The sequence below is a fragment of the Cottoperca gobio genome, chromosome 11 (assembly GCF_900634415.1).
Source record: "Cottoperca gobio chromosome 11, fCotGob3.1, whole genome shotgun sequence".
Classification (NCBI taxonomy): Eukaryota; Metazoa; Chordata; class Actinopteri; order Perciformes; family Bovichtidae; genus Cottoperca; species Cottoperca gobio.
The window spans coordinates 6409877-6427625 of record NC_041365.1 but is presented as its reverse complement, the minus strand read 5'-3'; the positions used below and the strand labels follow the sequence as shown (position 1 = coordinate 6427625).

The 17749-nt window shown below is 41.6% G+C and overlaps 1 protein-coding gene across 2 annotated transcripts in view; it reads right to left on the bottom strand.

The window, feature by feature from the left end:
* kcnq4 (potassium voltage-gated channel subfamily Q member 4) overlaps positions 1 to 17749 on the bottom strand; it is a 45159-nt gene that overhangs the window by 3775 nt on the left and 23635 nt on the right. For both annotated transcript variants that reach the window (XM_029443416.1, XM_029443417.1), the window contains exons 2-13: positions 15899 to 15989; positions 14444 to 14570; positions 14080 to 14255; positions 12997 to 13122; positions 12433 to 12543; positions 12226 to 12321; positions 12028 to 12116; positions 10879 to 11004; positions 7846 to 8063; positions 7672 to 7771; positions 579 to 710; positions 284 to 422 (exon numbers count right to left, since the gene is read on the bottom strand). In XM_029443416.1, the coding sequence (XP_029299276.1) occupies positions 284 to 422; positions 579 to 710; positions 7672 to 7771; positions 7846 to 8063; positions 10879 to 11004; positions 12028 to 12116; positions 12226 to 12321; positions 12433 to 12543; positions 12997 to 13122; positions 14080 to 14255; positions 14444 to 14570; positions 15899 to 15989 (1531 nt within the window). The remainder of the gene's footprint in view (positions 1 to 283; positions 423 to 578; positions 711 to 7671; positions 7772 to 7845; positions 8064 to 10878; positions 11005 to 12027; positions 12117 to 12225; positions 12322 to 12432; positions 12544 to 12996; positions 13123 to 14079; positions 14256 to 14443; positions 14571 to 15898; positions 15990 to 17749) is intronic.

Here is a 17749-nt window from a genome sequence, read left to right as displayed (position 1 = left end):
GCATTCAAAAAACAACATATCTCGTGAGTCTTAGCCATTAGCTCTTTAATCCTCCTGTGAGCTGCAGAACGCTCACTCTGTTAGTTGAACAGGGACTCCAGCTCTTAAATGATGAATTACATAATTTAATAATAAGTTTATTCCTGTTCTTTTCATGGCTTTAAATTTTTTTTTTTTTTTTCTAGCAGATTGAATAAAAGCAATTTATTGTGATTTTGCAACTGATTCACATACAGAGAACAGTTACATACATTCTATAGGAATTAAACTCTTCCTCTGTTACCTGTTTCTCCACCTTGACTACACGTCCCATCATGCTTAGCTCATCCAGTGGGTCCAGTTCTGGAGGTGTTTTCTCTCCTTTTTCAGGGCGCGCTTTCTTATCTGTCTGAACGGCTCCACGCCCAATTATCTGGTCCACCCTGACAAGAGATTACCATAAATATGATGAAGACTTCGAATTAGAAGACAATGTTTTTATTTTAGTCATTTGGTGCAAGCTTGAAGGAATAGTTTGACATTTTGGGGAAATGAGAGAGTTGGAGATTTTTGTTTTTTATTATATGTGAGAAACGTACCGCATCTGCAGGCTCTTGATACGGCCCAGCATATCCAGGTGTCCCGCAGAGTACTGCTCTATGACGTCCTTCACATCATACGGACGCAGCGTCTCCTTAAACTTCCTCTTGGCCACGAGGAACTTCAAGATCCTACACAAAACACAGCACTCCTCTGAGCACCTTTAAAGAACCTCACACTGCGCACACACACATACACACACACACACACACATATATGGACGTACAGTAAACCTTCGGAAAAATGCAGAGGCAGGAGAGCTATCAAACGGTGCGGCAGACCCTTAGAATAACAAGATTAATTACAGTCAGAGTGACCTTATCTTTCACTAACAGCTCCATAAAGAGAGCAGAGTCACCCCCACTATTTAACCATGTGGATATATTGTGATGATGACAACATCTCCTGGAGACATTTACTTATCGGTACTTGCCGTTTCAGCAATTAGCACAAATCCTCACTACACACACACACCTCTATCAGAGCTTCCCTCTGTTCCTGCTCTTTTGCTCTTTTGTTAATTTGACAGCCATGTTGCTGGACCACAGCTGCTCCAGTGCACACATCACCACCCACGTCCCGAGGAATGTTGACCCAGCAGTGACAACATCCTCTGCAGCGTGTGTGTGTGTGTGTGTGTGTGTGTGTGTGTGTGTGTGTGTGTGTGTGTGTGTGTGTGTGTGTGTGTGTGTGTGTGTGCGCCTGGCTTTCTGTGTTGGGAGGGTCATTTAATTCCCTTCTTATCACTTACGCGATAGGCCGCTCGGAGATGCTGGTTCCACAGAAGGACCGGAAACACCAAATGTAAGCGAGACAAAATATACACACTCAAGCTGTCATCTCACCCTGTGATGGATTGCACCACAAGTCAAGCTGGGGGAGAGGGAGGAGTGAGAAAGAGCATGAGGGCAAGCAAAGAGGGCTTTTTTCTTCTTCTTTTTTTTTACAAGGAATCCCTATCTCACACACACAGACGACTAAGTCCACGATAATACTCCTACTTGCCTTCGCAGGAGGAAGAAAAGAAATCACTTCAAAGGTCTGGGAAGCAGAAGATCAGAAACACTCAGCTGTTCTGAGAAAACGTCACGCACACACCAAGTGTACACAACCAAACACACGCAACAAACTAAATAACGCCACAAATGCATACAACTACACACGCTCACGGTCAGAGCTAACACAACTACACACACGTGGGCTTAGCAGGAGCAAGTGAAATCTGAACTTCAGAGAGAGGTCAGCTTCTGAAATAACCGCTGTAGCTTTTGTTGAGGTCTGCAGCGCTTGCGATTACAGCAGCCACACACGGCGCACAGTTTTGTGTAGTGACCGGTGCTACAACAAAGAGGAAGAGAAGGTGTGAGGGAAGGAGAAGAGGAGCGAGGGGAGGAGGAGTGGTGGTCTATAGCAGCTGTCAGCGCAGTCCTCCCCCTCGCACAGCACTCTGCTTCTTGATGACTCCTGGGTTTTGGGTGTTTTTGCTGGCGGTTTTTCCCATTTTGCAGGTAGATGCAGATTTATTTTGTCAAGGTGGGTCTCTCAGGTGTGGGGAAAAGAAAAGCTTGGGGGGGGGGGGTGATTTCTGATTTGGATCCTTCATAGGTTTCTTGGAAATGCTGACTCTCTTTCTAAGTCGATAAAATAGCTTTCATAATAAATGGTCAGGTTTTAGTGTGGCCCCCTCTCCCCCCAGAAAACTTTCTCCTACGGTGCAACATTTACTTGCACAGTATAGCTGGCACAGCTCACTGAAAGATATTATACCTTCCTAATGTTAGGAAGTTGAGACGTAACAACACAGCGATGATTGGAGGAAGTGTCATCTGTGAACCCAAATGCTTGCATAGCTGGTGCAAATAGTTTTGCAATTCAGCAAAGGTGGATTCATGATAGTCTCCAATGATAAGGTTTAATCTGTGACTTCAAAATGACTGTTATGCTGACACAAATCCTAGGTGGGGCCAAGTAGGGAGAGCCACTGAAGGGGCAAGTCTGACTCTTCGCCAGATAAGACTACCTACCTGCTCAGTGAACAAAATCTACATTATGTGTGTTCAATCATTCTTATAGAGGAATATAATGCGTAAACATCAAATGATTTATTACAGCTAAGATGCTAGAAAAAGTGATGACGATGACCAAAGATCACATTTTTATAAATCGTAAGCATGTTCAAACTATTTATTTAATAAAGTAGGAGCTTCATCCAAGACTGCAAACGTGCAGAAATGGGTTTTGTGCAGTATTGGATTTGTGCGTGAGGGGAGTCACAGAAAGAAATATCAGGCCTTGTTTTCCCATCCTCTTCTTCTTCTTCTTCTTCTCCTCTTGCCTTTTCCCTCCGTACATGAACAGAACACTGTACGCATTTATCCAAGCAGCCAGGCACTGATAAACCACATGTGTCTCTTTAAAAGTGAAGTCTCAGCACTAAGGCCTGCTGCGAAATTCTGTGTTTCACAAACATCAATCATGAAACTCGGCGAGGCTGCTGCATGTGTGTGTGTGTGTGTGTGTGTGTGTGTGTGTGTGTGTGTGTGTGTGTGTGTGTGTGTGTGTGTGTGTGTGTTAACACAGTGAAGCACCTGCTGATTACACACCTGCACTATCTATAGGAACTCCCTCTCTTCTATTGTCTACAGCACAGAGCAGCTGAGGTCAGAGCGATCTGCTGAGTCAAGTGCAAACCTGAGGAGGAGTCATATAATACATATCAGTGGCATAATGACATCAAACTAATGTATCATGCTGCATCCCAAGACCAGAAAATATCTACCTGCTGTGTGTCTGCAAAGAAAAAACCTTCAGTTTAAGGAGATAGTTTGGATGTTTTGAGGAGGGGTTAAATGAGGTCCACAGTCAGTGTATAGATGGTCTGCATGCCCCAAGTTTGGACATTCTGGTTGATCGGTTAGTTTGTGTTATTGTGTGACTTTGGTGATTCCAAACTGTCCAAAACAAACAAATCGAGCCCCAACCCTATAGGTAATACATCCCTTGAAGTGTTAGCACCAGGTTCAAACAGCTGAGTACTTACAATAAACATAATCGGGATGGATCATTCAATATTGTAGTAAAGATGATGACAAATCTAGACTCATCTAAAGCGTTTATTTCCAGCCACGTCTACACTTCATTCAAGAGCTTCCCAGAGTGCATATGGAGCCACACAGAGACGTCAAGCTACCATGAGAAAAGCTGTGAGGGGACAGCGCTGACATCAGGGACCCCAAAGAGAGTCGATCTAATGCGCTCTCATCAAACCTCTCTGGAGACGAGCGGGGCCCCTACACCAGATGTTTCCAAGCAATAGTTTTTTTCTGCCGCCATCAGTGAAAAACTCTACGCTGTTACTCTGTGTGTGTGTGTGTGTGTGTGTGTGTGTGTGTGTGTGTGTGTGTGTGTGTGTGTGTGTGTGTGTGTGTGTGTGTGTGTGTGTGTGTGTGATTGTGTGTGTGTGTGTGTGTGTGTGTGTGTGTGTGTGTGTGTGTGTGTGTAAGGGGGAGGCTGCATTCACGATATTGTTGGTAACCCTGGGGGATATCTGCACATTCCAGAACAGAAGGTATTTTTGCATTTTACACATGAGTAATTACTAATTATTATAATCATGGTATAGATCTGCCAGCAGAGCATTTATTTACACAATGTCCATGATTTATGAGCACCTAGTCTTCATGTGCAGAGTTCTTTGCTGTTCTTCATGACTGTAATCTGAGGAAGGCCGTATCCATTCATTCAAAGTGTCTGTGTAAGAACATCCATCACTCGCACACTACAGTGACATTACAGCATAGCTTATATAGTATGCCTTACAGGAAGAGATGACATCAACATCAGCAATGCTCTTAATTAACTGTTATTACAGTTGTCTTTCTCCAAACTTTACAATGTTTTTTGTCTCTGCACAACTCTCTAATTGGCCACCCTATCGCGCCACATGACCGGCCTGAATGAGCCGTGCTTCCTGAGGGACAAGGTCACACAAGATAAGTAACCCTGCCTGCAAGAGGGCTCAGTTACCTCTCCTAAGTGGACATTTCTACTCCGTCAGCTGAATCTGCGCACGCCAGCGCCTACATCAGACCTGGGCATTGTGAGGACAATCGTAAATTATAACATATATGAAAAACTATATATATTTTTTAAACAGCACCCTTTTCAAAATAAAAGCAACACCATTGTATTGTGTGCATGGTGTAAATAACTTTCTAACTGTGTTGCTATTATTTTGAAAAGGGTGCTGTTTTTCTTTATTTACGTATGCGTGCCGCGCACGTGAACAGCTACAAGTGATGCTAGCCCTCAGAATGTCCGCTCACGCCAAAATAAGAAAGATTGATACAGAATGCCGCGTTTTCAAGAAGACATGGACTGCTAAGTATTTATTTATAGAAGTGAAAGGTAAAACCGTGTGCTTAGTTTGTGGTGCGCAGGTCGCTTTGTTCAAGAACTTGTCTGATGAAGAGCGGGAAAAGGAGTCGGGTGCTTTGCTAGCTAAACTGCAAAACCAACAAGGACTTTTTACAAAACTTTGCACATCCAGAGATGCAGCTGTCAAGACAAGTTATGTCTTATCCCACAAAACCGTTTTCTGACGGAGAGTTTATCAAGGAGTGTTGGTGGATTCTGCAGCACTCATATGCCCGGAGAAAAGGGAGGTATTTGAGAAGCCATGCAGTCAATGAAAGGGACAACAACAGGGAGTGATTTGTTCATTCATTTGTTGTTGTTGAGGTAAATGCATGTGTGGACAAGTTGGGACTGAAATGGGACAAGCTGGCAGGCGTGACAACGGATGGTTGTCCAAATCTGACAGGGAAAAATGTTGGACTTGTGAAGAGAATGCAGTATAAAGTGACAGAAATGAACCCTGAACAGAAATGGGTATGTTTGCATTGTGTTATACAGGAAGTGTTGTGTAAGTCAGTTCTAAACATTAACCATGTTGTTGATGTTGTAACTAAAATAGTTAACTTCATCAGGGCAAGAGCTTGTTTGATGTCAAGCACTGTGACAGACAGTTTGTTGCACTTTTGGAGGAAAATGAGACTGAACATCGTGACATAGGCTACCTCACAGCTGTCAGGTGGCTCAGCCTGGGCAAAGAGTGGGACCTGAGAGAAGAGAGTCAAGACTTCTGTGTGAAGAAAGGATAGGACGTCCCACAGCTTTCAGATGCAGACTGGATGGCAGACCTTGGTTTTGCTGTAGATGTGACTGTACTAATGAATTAACTAAATATCAAACAATGCAAGGGCTTTTTTGTGCATGAAATATACAGCGCAGTGAAGGCTTTCATGAGAAAGTTGCAGCTTCTCTCAAGCCAAATGGAGGACAACATTCTCACCCACTTGCCAACACTGAAGGAAGCCACACCATCAGCTGATCACCTTCACAGGTACTCATCCATGTTAGAAGCACTGCATGGTGAGTTTTGGAGGCGATTTCAAGACTTTAAAACAGTTGAGAATGAAATGCACATGATTTTTCCCCATTTACATGCAATGTGGATGATGCACCCAGTGATGTTCAGCTTGAACTCATTGACCTGCAGTCTGACACACTTCTGTCAGAGCACTTTAGGTCAGTCTCACTGCCTGAGTTTTACTCTTCCCTGAAAGAGGAGAACTTTCCACACATGAGGTTCAGAAGATTCTGGTCCTCTTTGGATCTACCTACATATGTGAACAGACATTCTCAGTGATGAAGTTCAACAAATCCAGATACAGATCCTCTATCACTGATGATCACCTGTCAGCTGTCCTGCGCATATCCACCTCAGACATTCAACCAGATTTCAGTGCACTTGTTCAAGCTCAAGACAGACTGGATCTTTCTCACTGGACAAGTAAAGAACTGAAAAACATCAAAAGCACTTATTGCTTTTTGTATAAAGTTGATTACTTGCTTATCTTTACATACTGTAAAACACCTTTTCAGTATTGGTTTGTGAAGAATACTGATGTAATGATTGTTTGTACTGTTTATTACTTCTCTAGGAGTATTTTCCTATTTGACCCACTCCACAATTTCATATATTTATTGGAAGAGAATATCCTTATTCTTTTGTTTACCAGTCGCAGCTAATCAAAATATATAATGTACTGCTTTTTACAATGGGAGAAAATTAATATTGAGCAGAATTAAGTTCAATGTATTGTTGATTCAGCCCTCCAACACAGCTCGGGTTTCTCATGTGGCCCCTTGTAAAACTGAATTGCCCACCCCTGGCCTAAATGGAAGAGCAGCATGTTCACGTACTAATGCAGGCTGTCAAATAGCATGAGCATTTACCCATGTCTGAATGCACATGCCTGGGTTGTTCATCTGACCAAAGTGACCTTATTCTATCAAAGAGCAGAGGCACAGCAGCAGCTGCAGCTTGCACCTTAAGGAGCCGTGTTTGTATACCTGGAAACACAATCTGTCGCTGGCCAAAAAGGTTTTCACATTTGAATTTAGTTTTACTGGTATAACACTCTCAATTATTTGGTAACTTTGATAACTTGTTATATTTAACTCAGCCTGGATTAACCATTTTATAGCATTTATCTTAAGCATGTTAGGTCCAAGAAATATATAAACTATAATTATAACTACTTTTTCTTTCTCCTGTGTTTATGACTTAAGAACAGGTGATAACAGGATAATCTTTCTAAACTCCTTCCATAAAAACATTAATCTGTGAGACAGGTGTACACTTATAAAGCCTGTAAGGGGACAAGGGATGAAATAAAAATAGATGGAAAAAAATATATATATTTTACCTTCTCCCAAAAAAGGTTTTCCTATGACAGCTCGTATTATCCTTGGAAAATAGCGATATGGCACCTTCCCCGCAGCTAGGAGACTATTCCGCCGGGAGGAGAGCGGGTCAGACCTTCAGTTAGCGGTTGCAGCAACTAAAATTCCTCCAGCGCAATATTTTTGTTGTTGTTAGTGCTCAAAGGAATTAAAAAATGCATTTTCCATTGCTTTTAACTGGATGGAAACATTACAGCGTTGACCACCATATGTGTGTGTGAGTAAAAATACAATAATTCCTCTGTAGGTATAACTAGTAATACTGCTGATGGCAGGACTCACCTGACAGCCCGTATGAGTGTCTTTACTGCTGGGATCACATCCTCCATGGCCACGTCACAATATGGTTTGTCTTCCACATTGTCCTCCCCGACTCCCTCCACTGAGCCAAGACAGAGGGACAAACATTAACATGCAACAATAATGAAAGTGTTTGGATATGTGTGTGTTACCTACCATCAGCAGGTGGACGTGGTTTGAGGCGAAGCGAGGTGCGAAAGCGCGTGCGGTCGTTAAAGCTCCAACTCTTCTGGACCTTCGGGCTGGTGGCCTCGGGGATGTTCTCCTGGCTGGGAGAGTGGCGGACACTGGAGCCCGGTGACGCCTTGTTCCTAATGTTTTGGGATGCTCGGGAATTGTTCATCCTGATCCGATCCCGGAAGCCCATTTTACTGCTGAAAGTGAAGATACAATATTCAAACATCCGTAGGCACAGCATTCTTCTTGGATCATAATAGGGTTTTTTTCTCAATGATCACAAAGTCCATGCCTTTGACCTTAATGAAAATCTAAACTGTGTTATCCTGGGAGTTTAGGGGAGCAGCAGAGCGGCGGCCTGAGCTTGTTAGAAAAGAGTTAGTTAGTAAAAGTGACACAACAAAATATGGCCTCGGACTTTCAGGACAATCATCAGTGAGACTCATCAACAAACAGACAAAACAGCGCCACAAACAGACATTTACATTTTGTCTCAACAAAGGACAGACTAGCTGACTCAATATTGCTAAAAACTGATTCTGCCCTGAGGATGTGATTATTTAATGTGCCTATCATAGCACCTGATTCAGCAGAATAAGACTGAAACCTGATTCAAGACTCGCAGTAGTGCTGGGCCGGCGGAAAATGTTCCATGTAGCATCAGAATAAAGACACGCTTCCTTAATCCCATCACAGAGTGAATAAGCAAAATGATCGGCTTCAAAGCGCAGCCGTACAGAAGGTGTCTCATTAAATATACCACTCACAACAACTCAGGCAGGCCGCTATGTGAGGTCATCTATTTACAGGAGGAAAGCTATTTGGTGGCCGTTCTCTCCAACAGATTGACTCCTAACCTAACCCTGCTGTTACTGCATGCTCTGGAGAGCACGCCGTCTCTGTAGCCACTTACATGTTACACACTGTCACGGATCCATAAGGCAATGCACAACATCATGCACCACAGAGCAATTCCAGCCCGGTCGTTCACTCCCACATCTTTACGATGATATACTCTTTGTTGTGCGTGTGTTTTAGACGGCCATTTAAATTAAAATTTAAATAGCTCTGGGAGGTTAGTGGTAACGGCATTTCATACAAGCAAGCTGAAATGCTTCAGGTAGATTGGAGGAAATGGGGAAGATAGAGTGAAAGAGCTTCGCATGCTGCAAGTAAATGATTTGGATGCATTCAGGACCATAAACTTCACTGAATCTTTCCAAAACATTGAAAGAATATCGCATGCAAACATTTTAGCACTTAAAAACCTTTTAAAAATACAGCACAAACATGCTGATTTTGTTGAAAGGTTTCATGACTAATCTGAAATAGGCAAGCGTGCTGAATCATTTAAACCTTCTCTTCAAGAAGACACTATAAATGAGCCAAACAACTGAATTGAAAACATAAAGCAAGTCAAGAGTGGGGCAATTCTTTTGACTTAAGCTCGAAATTTGGGGAAAGTTGTTGCTTATTTTTGAGTGAATATTTTCATCAGAGATGAAACATTTGATGTTAGCAAATTAGAAATGTGTATTTTTGTCAAATTGTCATAAACCATGTCCAGGACTTCTGTTGTGTTTTCAACACATGGTTTATTTTGACTTTCAAGCCAAAGCAAGCAAAACCAGCCCTAGTTTCTCCAACAGGAAAGACGGAGCTGGAGAAACATCCTTTCAGGAAAGAGGAGCACAGCATTTCTTCATACTCAATGACTCACTCAAGCATTTGTGGACCAGAGTATAGTGAACCGTTTAAAGTATTTACGTCCAGGTTACGGTGGGAAAACATAACATTTAGCAAGCTACTGCACCAATCCACAAATGTTTGAGTGTTTCAGGCAAGGTGTGCGTGTAAGGAGGAGTAAGAGTGGTGTTATAGATTTTAGCGTGCCCCGTGCACAGGCTTGTTGCCACGGATACCTCTGCTTGCGGCCATGAATCCGGAAGAGACCCCGTTTTTTAGAAAGGAGTTGACTGAGGAGACACACAAGGCAGAGGGAGAGATGGTGAGGGGAGGAGAGGAGTAGAAGAAGGGAGGAAGGGGGGGGGGACAAGAAGTTCTGGGACACAACCTGGGTACATGGTTAACCCGATTGGATAAAACGTAGCAAAGGAAACACCAGGGAGAGACTGTGAGGATGGAGGGGCGACGTGTGAGATCTCAATATTCCAAATAGCCCTTCCTGATCTTGCTGCCTTACCTAAAACTGGAATATTTACTTCTGAGAGGCAGTTTTGGATTATAGAGACACCGTTAGTGAGAAGAGAGGAGGTGGGTTTGAACCGGCAGGTGGGGAAGGATCATGCAAAGGTAGTGGGGTAGTGTTTCACCCGAGTATATTCATCAAGACAGCCCATTAAACATCATGGTGTGACAGCAGCTCCTCAAATCCAAGACATTACTACCAGAAAAACTTGAATTATTCAGGTGCTTCTCTCATCTAATGCATGCATAAGTCCGATACATACATTTCACATAATCAGCCCTTTACTAACTTGGCTTTATTTAAACTAAATACGTTCTCAATCTAATGCAACAAATTCACCCTGACTATGAATCCCCTTTAACCCACAAGCACAGCTCATGACTTGAAGAACAAACCTGCATGGAACTTCTGCCTTCCTGAGAACAGATGAAGGATGGAGGATGGAAAAGATACGATGGACATAAAGGGAAAGAAAGAGGAAGACAGGAAGAGGCAACCAGTAAGTGAACAGCGGGAGGCGGTGGTGATGTCAAGAGTATGAGCTAAGCAGACAAAGGTGCAGAGAAGCACAGGGGAGCCTGCAACACAGTGGTCTCAGATCAGCATTAGTGAAACATCGTTAGATACACATTCATGCAGAAAGCTCCGGAAGCAGTCTTTGTACACCTGTTGAATGTATTCTTCTGTAAGTCCCTGTTGATACTGTTTTTATATTGTGTCTGTGTGTGAGCATGAGTGCAGGCAAACTTTCGGCCACCTGTCGGGATGTGCTGTGAGGCTGCGAGAGGTGGCGGGGTGCGTACCTGTCCCCTGACAGGTAGGGGGGGCTGTAGGGCCGCAGCCCAGACAGCAGCGTGTGGTAGGAGTTGGGGAGAACCTTCTTGGTCTTACGCTGTCGCTGGAGGTGACTGAACAGTAGCGTCAGTTCTCTGACACCCCCACGTGCACAAATGAACACAAAAAAAAAAAACATGACAAATGAACAAAAAACAAGAAAATATGGAAGAACTCACAAAAAGGCCAAACCAATGGTCCAAACACTCAAAAGAAGAGGGATACTTGAGAATAGTAACATGAAATGTGATTTATTTTATTTTATTTAAAGGCACAATGAGAAGGATTAGTCGGTTTGTAAACACTACATTCAAAGTTGGCCCCTCCTCCTCAGCTCAACTAAATCTTTTCGTAGCCGTGTCCACCATTTTCATAACTTCCTCTTGGATGCTGAGCTTACGATCTGGCTCCCGGTCGCTACGTTTTTAAAGGTTGATGCTCGGAAAACGTCTTGAACTCGGCAAAATGAAAAGAAAAGAGAAATTACAGGCAGAGGGCAGCCGGGTCTCTGCAGTCACAGACACAGCCACACACTTGTAGTGGTCATAACTGACGATTGAGAGTGATTATTTTATTGAAGTCTATATATTCTTTTGTTTTCCTACTCATTGTGCCTTTAAAATATTGCAATATGAAAGTTTTTGACTTGATGTAAAAGAGATGTTTCTATTTGAGCTTCTCATGTCCCCTTCCTTTTAAGCAAATAAAAATTAGTGAAATTAATACATAAACGCAAAATATAAGAAACCACTGCGTAGAGCAAAAGTAATGAAACTTTATTGAACAGTGGTGGCAGAAGCATGTATAAGGGCTGAGCCTACATTTAATTTAAAATAACAATTAAAAAAAGAGAGGACTGCACACATTTCACTGACTGGGCTTCTTCATGGATAAAAGGTTGCATCTCTGGTATGTGTCTTTTCATAACGATATAAATGTATGAGCAGGGACAAAACGCTAAGTAATGCACATAATTCACTGTTTTGTGTTGTAACTCTCAAATCTCTGTCATCTCTGCATTTATGACAAATCTTCAAATAAATGACCAAAGACAACTACAGATGTCTGATTGTTGAATCCACTCAGCGCTGAGCGTGTACACTAATGGGAGCGCTTACCTGAACGACGGCAACATGCTGTCATAGAAGTACCATGTAGCTGTCAGATACGAGTGTTTGGCATCTGTAGAGTAGAGACGCCATGCGGCCTGAAGAAAGACACAAAGAATACACAGAAACACAAAGTGAAAGTTAACTCTCCACTTGCGTTTTAATTCATTAAACCCCATATTAAAAGACTCTCACTGTGGCTATTACCTGTATCAGGTTGGCAGCAGGCATCCGCCTCTTCTCAAAGTGCTTCTGCCGGTGCTGCTCTTGAACCTTCAAGGCAAAGCCTGACCCCAGAATTCCCTGAGGGTCAGAGGTCAAATTAAAGTCAGGAGAGCAACTGTGACCAGGCTGAGAGGAGCCACTGACAGGGTTTTGAGTAAATAAATAGATTTAAATATACAGGAGACTTACAGCAGGAAGGGCAAAGAAGGAGACTCCCAGAAGAGCGAAGCCGGCAGCGAGGAGCCGACCTTGCCAAGTGCGAGGGGTCTTGTCACCGTAGCCAATAGTGGTCAGAGTAATCTGGGTGGGTGAACAAATATATATGATCTCACATGCACATACATGTATGTGTGATAGTCATATGGTGTCCTAAGGGGTCTGCGTGTATTTTGATTGAACTGATTTACACCCGCCGCATATTTTGAGTGTCCAGGGGTCGTCAATTTCTAAAATCATGTTTCTGTAAATGTATGTTTGTTAAAATTGTCTATAATCCCACTCATTGATGATTCTCATATCATATATACGACGAAGAATCAATTCAGAATATTTTCTGAATAGAAAAAAAACGTTTTCCTATTCAGAAAATATTCTGCATTGATTCTTGTGCGTATTAAATACCTCTTTATGTTTGTATTTTCTGTCGCCCTGTTGTTTCTTATCTGTCTCTTTTTGTTAATAAGACAATTTTAAAGACAAAACTTCAATATGATTTCTTTTCCTGCGTGCCTGTGTGTATTATGTAATACTCACTGTTCCCCACCAGAGGGAGTCTGCATAGGTGTTGAAGTCTGAGTTGATGTCTTTCTCTGCCAGGTAGACGAGGAAGGAGGCAAAGATCAGGACCAGGAAGCCGATGTACCAAGCTGTAATCAACTCCTGAGAGAGAGACGGAGAGGAGGAATCAATCACACCTGTCAGCAGCAGCAGCATCTTCACCATCATAATCCCCGCTGTCATTACTGTATCACTATCATCATTATTGGATAAATTCCCGTCATCATCACATTTGGCGTCCACTTTTGACTTGGCTGCACAGTTCTGTTTAGACAGCTGATGCATCACTTCCATCAACCGGTGGGTGTCAGGTGTTTGGGTCAGCACAAAAACTAACAACTAATTGCCCAAAATGAGCAACTAAAGGGGAGTTTGATGTTTGAGGGCAGTGAGTGTAATGAAGTTACTGCTGGTCATCAGCCTCACCACTACGCCACACCTCAACCCTGAGAGTTATTAAGGTATTTATCCCATTAATAACCATCATCGCCAGCCTTTTAATAACTCCTTCCTGCTCTTATAATAATCCATAAAGCTGTATGTGGCTACCACGCATTAGTATACTTGCACAACTAACAAGGGATGCACCGATACAGCTTTTTCACTCATTTGTTTCAGGCTTTGGTTATCGGCCGATACCGAGCAGCGATTCCATTTTCGAACAATACAACGGCATAAAATGTGAACAAAATGTAAACATTAAATCCCAATTAAGTCAGAAGTACTGCGAAAAACAGACTTGATAAATACTATAAGTATTACTTTAGCTCTCTCAGGCCATGCGATCTACCAGAGGGCTGCTGACGCGTGACGTAGTACGTGCGTGTGTAATCAGACGTAAAGATACCTTCTAATTGAATAGATCGGCCTCATTGCCACTAACCCCCGATCCAGCTATTTGAGTCAGTATCAGCCCGATATCCATATTTAGTATGGGATCGGTGCATCCCGACAACTAACCAGTGCCTATAAATATCGGCCATTCATATAAAGCAGAGAAAGTGTTTTTGTAGTAGAGCATGTGTAGAAGCAGGACTATATTTAGCAGGTCGTTCCCACCTTGCTGTGAGCGTAAACCACTGAGCCCAGTAGTTTCCAAGTGCCTCCCCGTCGGTCTATGCGGACCATACGCAAGATCTGCAGGAAGCGCATGCTGCGCAGGGCTGACGTGGCGAAGATGTTGCCCTGCGTCCCAGCTGCTATCACCGCCAACGATGCCACAAATACTATGAAGTCTGGGAAGATGTTCATTAAGAAAACACAGAGAGAAGGTGAAGACAAGTCATTATGAGGTGATAAGATTTCACAATTTTTCTCATGAACACTGTACACACACACACAGGACTTTAACGTGGGTTTGTGTACTGTTCATACACACTAACCCCCTCCCCCCACACACACACACACACACACACACACTAACCTATGACACAGAAAGGCTTCCTGGCAAATCTCAGCCGTCCCTGCCATCCACGGTATCTGCAGCAACAGCCAGCTGCCCAGACCCTGACGAAGTACTCCAACCCAAACACCACGATCATCACGAACTCCTACACACACTCACACACACACACACACACACACACACACACACACACACACACACACACACACACACACACACACAGGTCAGTGTCATGCAGCAGTCAAGAGTCAAGCCAAACAAATGTGCCCCCACACACCCAGAACATTTTTTAATGTATGTGTGTATCAGTTGTTCAGCATGTGTATCAGGTCTGTGACATTATTAAGATTCATTCATTTAAGTTATCGTGATATAACATTTTACAAAAGCCTTCATAGTTTATTTTATTTTATAATAATAATTATAATAACTTAAATACATTTGTTTATAGATCACGTTCTTATCTAACTAATTCTATATTATTTAAAATGCATTGTTTTATTGCTTTTCTTTTTGGATGGTACAAATATGTACACATCTAATATATTCGAATACATTTCTCTTGTGTTCTTTTACATAACTAAACCAATAGAAGTGTACAAAATGGACTACTTCAACTGATTCCAAGGGACATACATGAAGGGGTCTCCTTTATATTCTCTATCTCGTAAAGGGTCCTTGGCTGAAAAACCTTTGACAACTTCTGCCCTAAACAATTCATCAAAGTCAATGATTGTATTCAAAGCATCATATTGATGACACGTCATGTGTGGTGAACATCGAAGTTGGGAAGTCAATTTTCCAATCTTTACAATAGCACATGAACACACCTGTCGACACTGAAAGCTGATATTCTTCACATGATTTAAATGTCCTGAAAGGTTACAAAGCTAGAACTGTAGGTTTAACACAAATGTATATATATCTATGTATAGTTATATCCTATTAACAATCCACTCTGTATCTTTTTGTCTTTCTTACTTTCAGGTTTCTGGACTGTACGGGCAGTTTAAGTTGCACTGAACCAATGTTCCTGTAAGTAAAAGACCACTAATGGTTGATTGCCTGCTAATGGCCAGGTGATTGATCGAAAGAGTGAACAGAGGGAATGTAAAAGTCAAGAGTCCGACCATTAAATAACATGTAAAGATGAGCAACGTGGGAAGAGAGAGGGGAGACAGGTTAAGAAGGAGAAAGCGAGTGACCATTACCTTTTACTAAAGCAGCTGGAGCACAGAGGAAAATGGGGGATTATGGGATAGCTATTAGGATTAGTGGATCATGTCTGTGATTTCCTGCACAGTCAACAACACCTGAATCCGCCCACCTGCTTACATGACTGTCTGTGCCTCCAGCGGCAAACAAAGCAACACGTATGCAAGCAAATACGAATTCACCGCAGTAAGTGAGCTGGCGTGTGTGAAAATGGATGCTGAAGTAGTCATATGTGGTGAGACAGGGGAGAAGTCCTACCAGGATGAAGAGGCCTTGGTTGGCGAACTTCTGGTGATCGGGGATAGTGGAGAACACAGAAAGCACCAAGCAGCTGAACACCAGCAGAAAACTAAAACACAGAATCACACAAATGTCAGTTAAAACATTTCTAAATGCACACATCAGAAATGAGAACACTGTAATACCTTAAGAGGGAAAATAAATGGACTAAATACAACTCATTCAAATATGCTTTGTTCAGTCTCTGCGTGGTTAACCAACACAGAGAAACATAACTGTGCATAAGCAGGAAGAGAATTGTTGATCCATAACGTAACACAGCAAGTTTAGTTGTTTTATGTACAGTATATAAGAAATAACAGTGCTAATATATAGTAGTTGTAACTGAACATTTACTGTGTTTGATTTAATGCAAACTGCATTTCAGTGCTTTAAACCTCTAAACCCCATAACCCTCGGTTTAAAAAACATGTTTTATTTATTTCCAAATTTACACCATTTCTACGAGCTAGAAACTGATAACAAATAAATGAATACTGCACTTTTCAAATTTCCACAAGTCCTTGAACAAATCATGTGTGCCGAATGCTTCCATCAGGATAAGTGACCAAATCTAAGCTTCAAATAGTGACATTTCAAAAAGATGTATACGTTGATAAATTAAATTCTGCGCTTCTCAGCACAAATGGTAAGCCACGATTGACTTGGCTGAGACCAACGGTCACGTGAAAAAGAAGTCAGTGAAACTTTGTATGAACTGCAGGCTGTTTACACGACGCAGAGCGGAGAGGTTGTGAGAAGAGGTTGTAAACAGTTCAATATGTGGAGCATGTGGCCACTTGTATTTTTATCTGTGTTATACTGCACAAAAGACATCTTTAATACACATAACTGGATGATAGACACCACTGTATTGTACCACTTCTTTCACAGTGAGACTGGGATACTGCATCTCTACAGGGACAGACATTACTAACCCCGCACAAGTAATGGCCACTTCAGTTTGAGAACTACTCGTAAATAAAACACAACAGTAAATTCTGGTCAATTGTGTCCTATGTTGGAGATGCTCTCATGCTAGTATAAACACTTCCACCACACAGGAGAAGTCTCCACTGGTCAGAGAGACAAGAAAGAGAGACGAGCACATCATTTACACTTCTGTCCAACATCTCTTTAAATTGGCAAAATTATTATCACATACTTTTCTAGTTCATAGTGCAATTATCCCACACAGATATCCACGATGTGAATTGCTCTTTTAGAAGAAACATGAAAGACCCGAGAGTTACAAACCACCTCCAATAAACTAAAGATGATACATTAAGTTTAACCTCAAAGTAAAAACGTTTATGTTTGAAATAGTGTGCCGCTGACAAGAAAAATGTCGGCACTTATGTACCAACCGCCACACTCTGTCCCACTTAACCAGTGGAAAAAGTTATTGTTAGAGTTTCAGAGGAACTGTCGACAGCGAGATTAAAAGGACGTACAGTATTACCAGCAGACAGCAGACAAGTGGAATTTGATTTCAGATAAGCTTAGGATATAACACCCGTGTAGTGTCTTCGTTATCTGTCAAACATTGCATGTTGAAATAAATAATAATAATAATAATAATAATAATAATAATAATAATAATAATAATAATAATAATAATAATAATAATAATGATAATAATAATAATGATAATTATAATAATAATGATAATAATAATAATAATAATAATAATAATAATAATAATGATAATGCTAATAATAATAATAATAATAATAATAAAAATAAAAATAATAATAATGATGATGATAATTATTATTATTATTATTATTATAATTATTATTATATTATAATGATAATAATAATAATGAT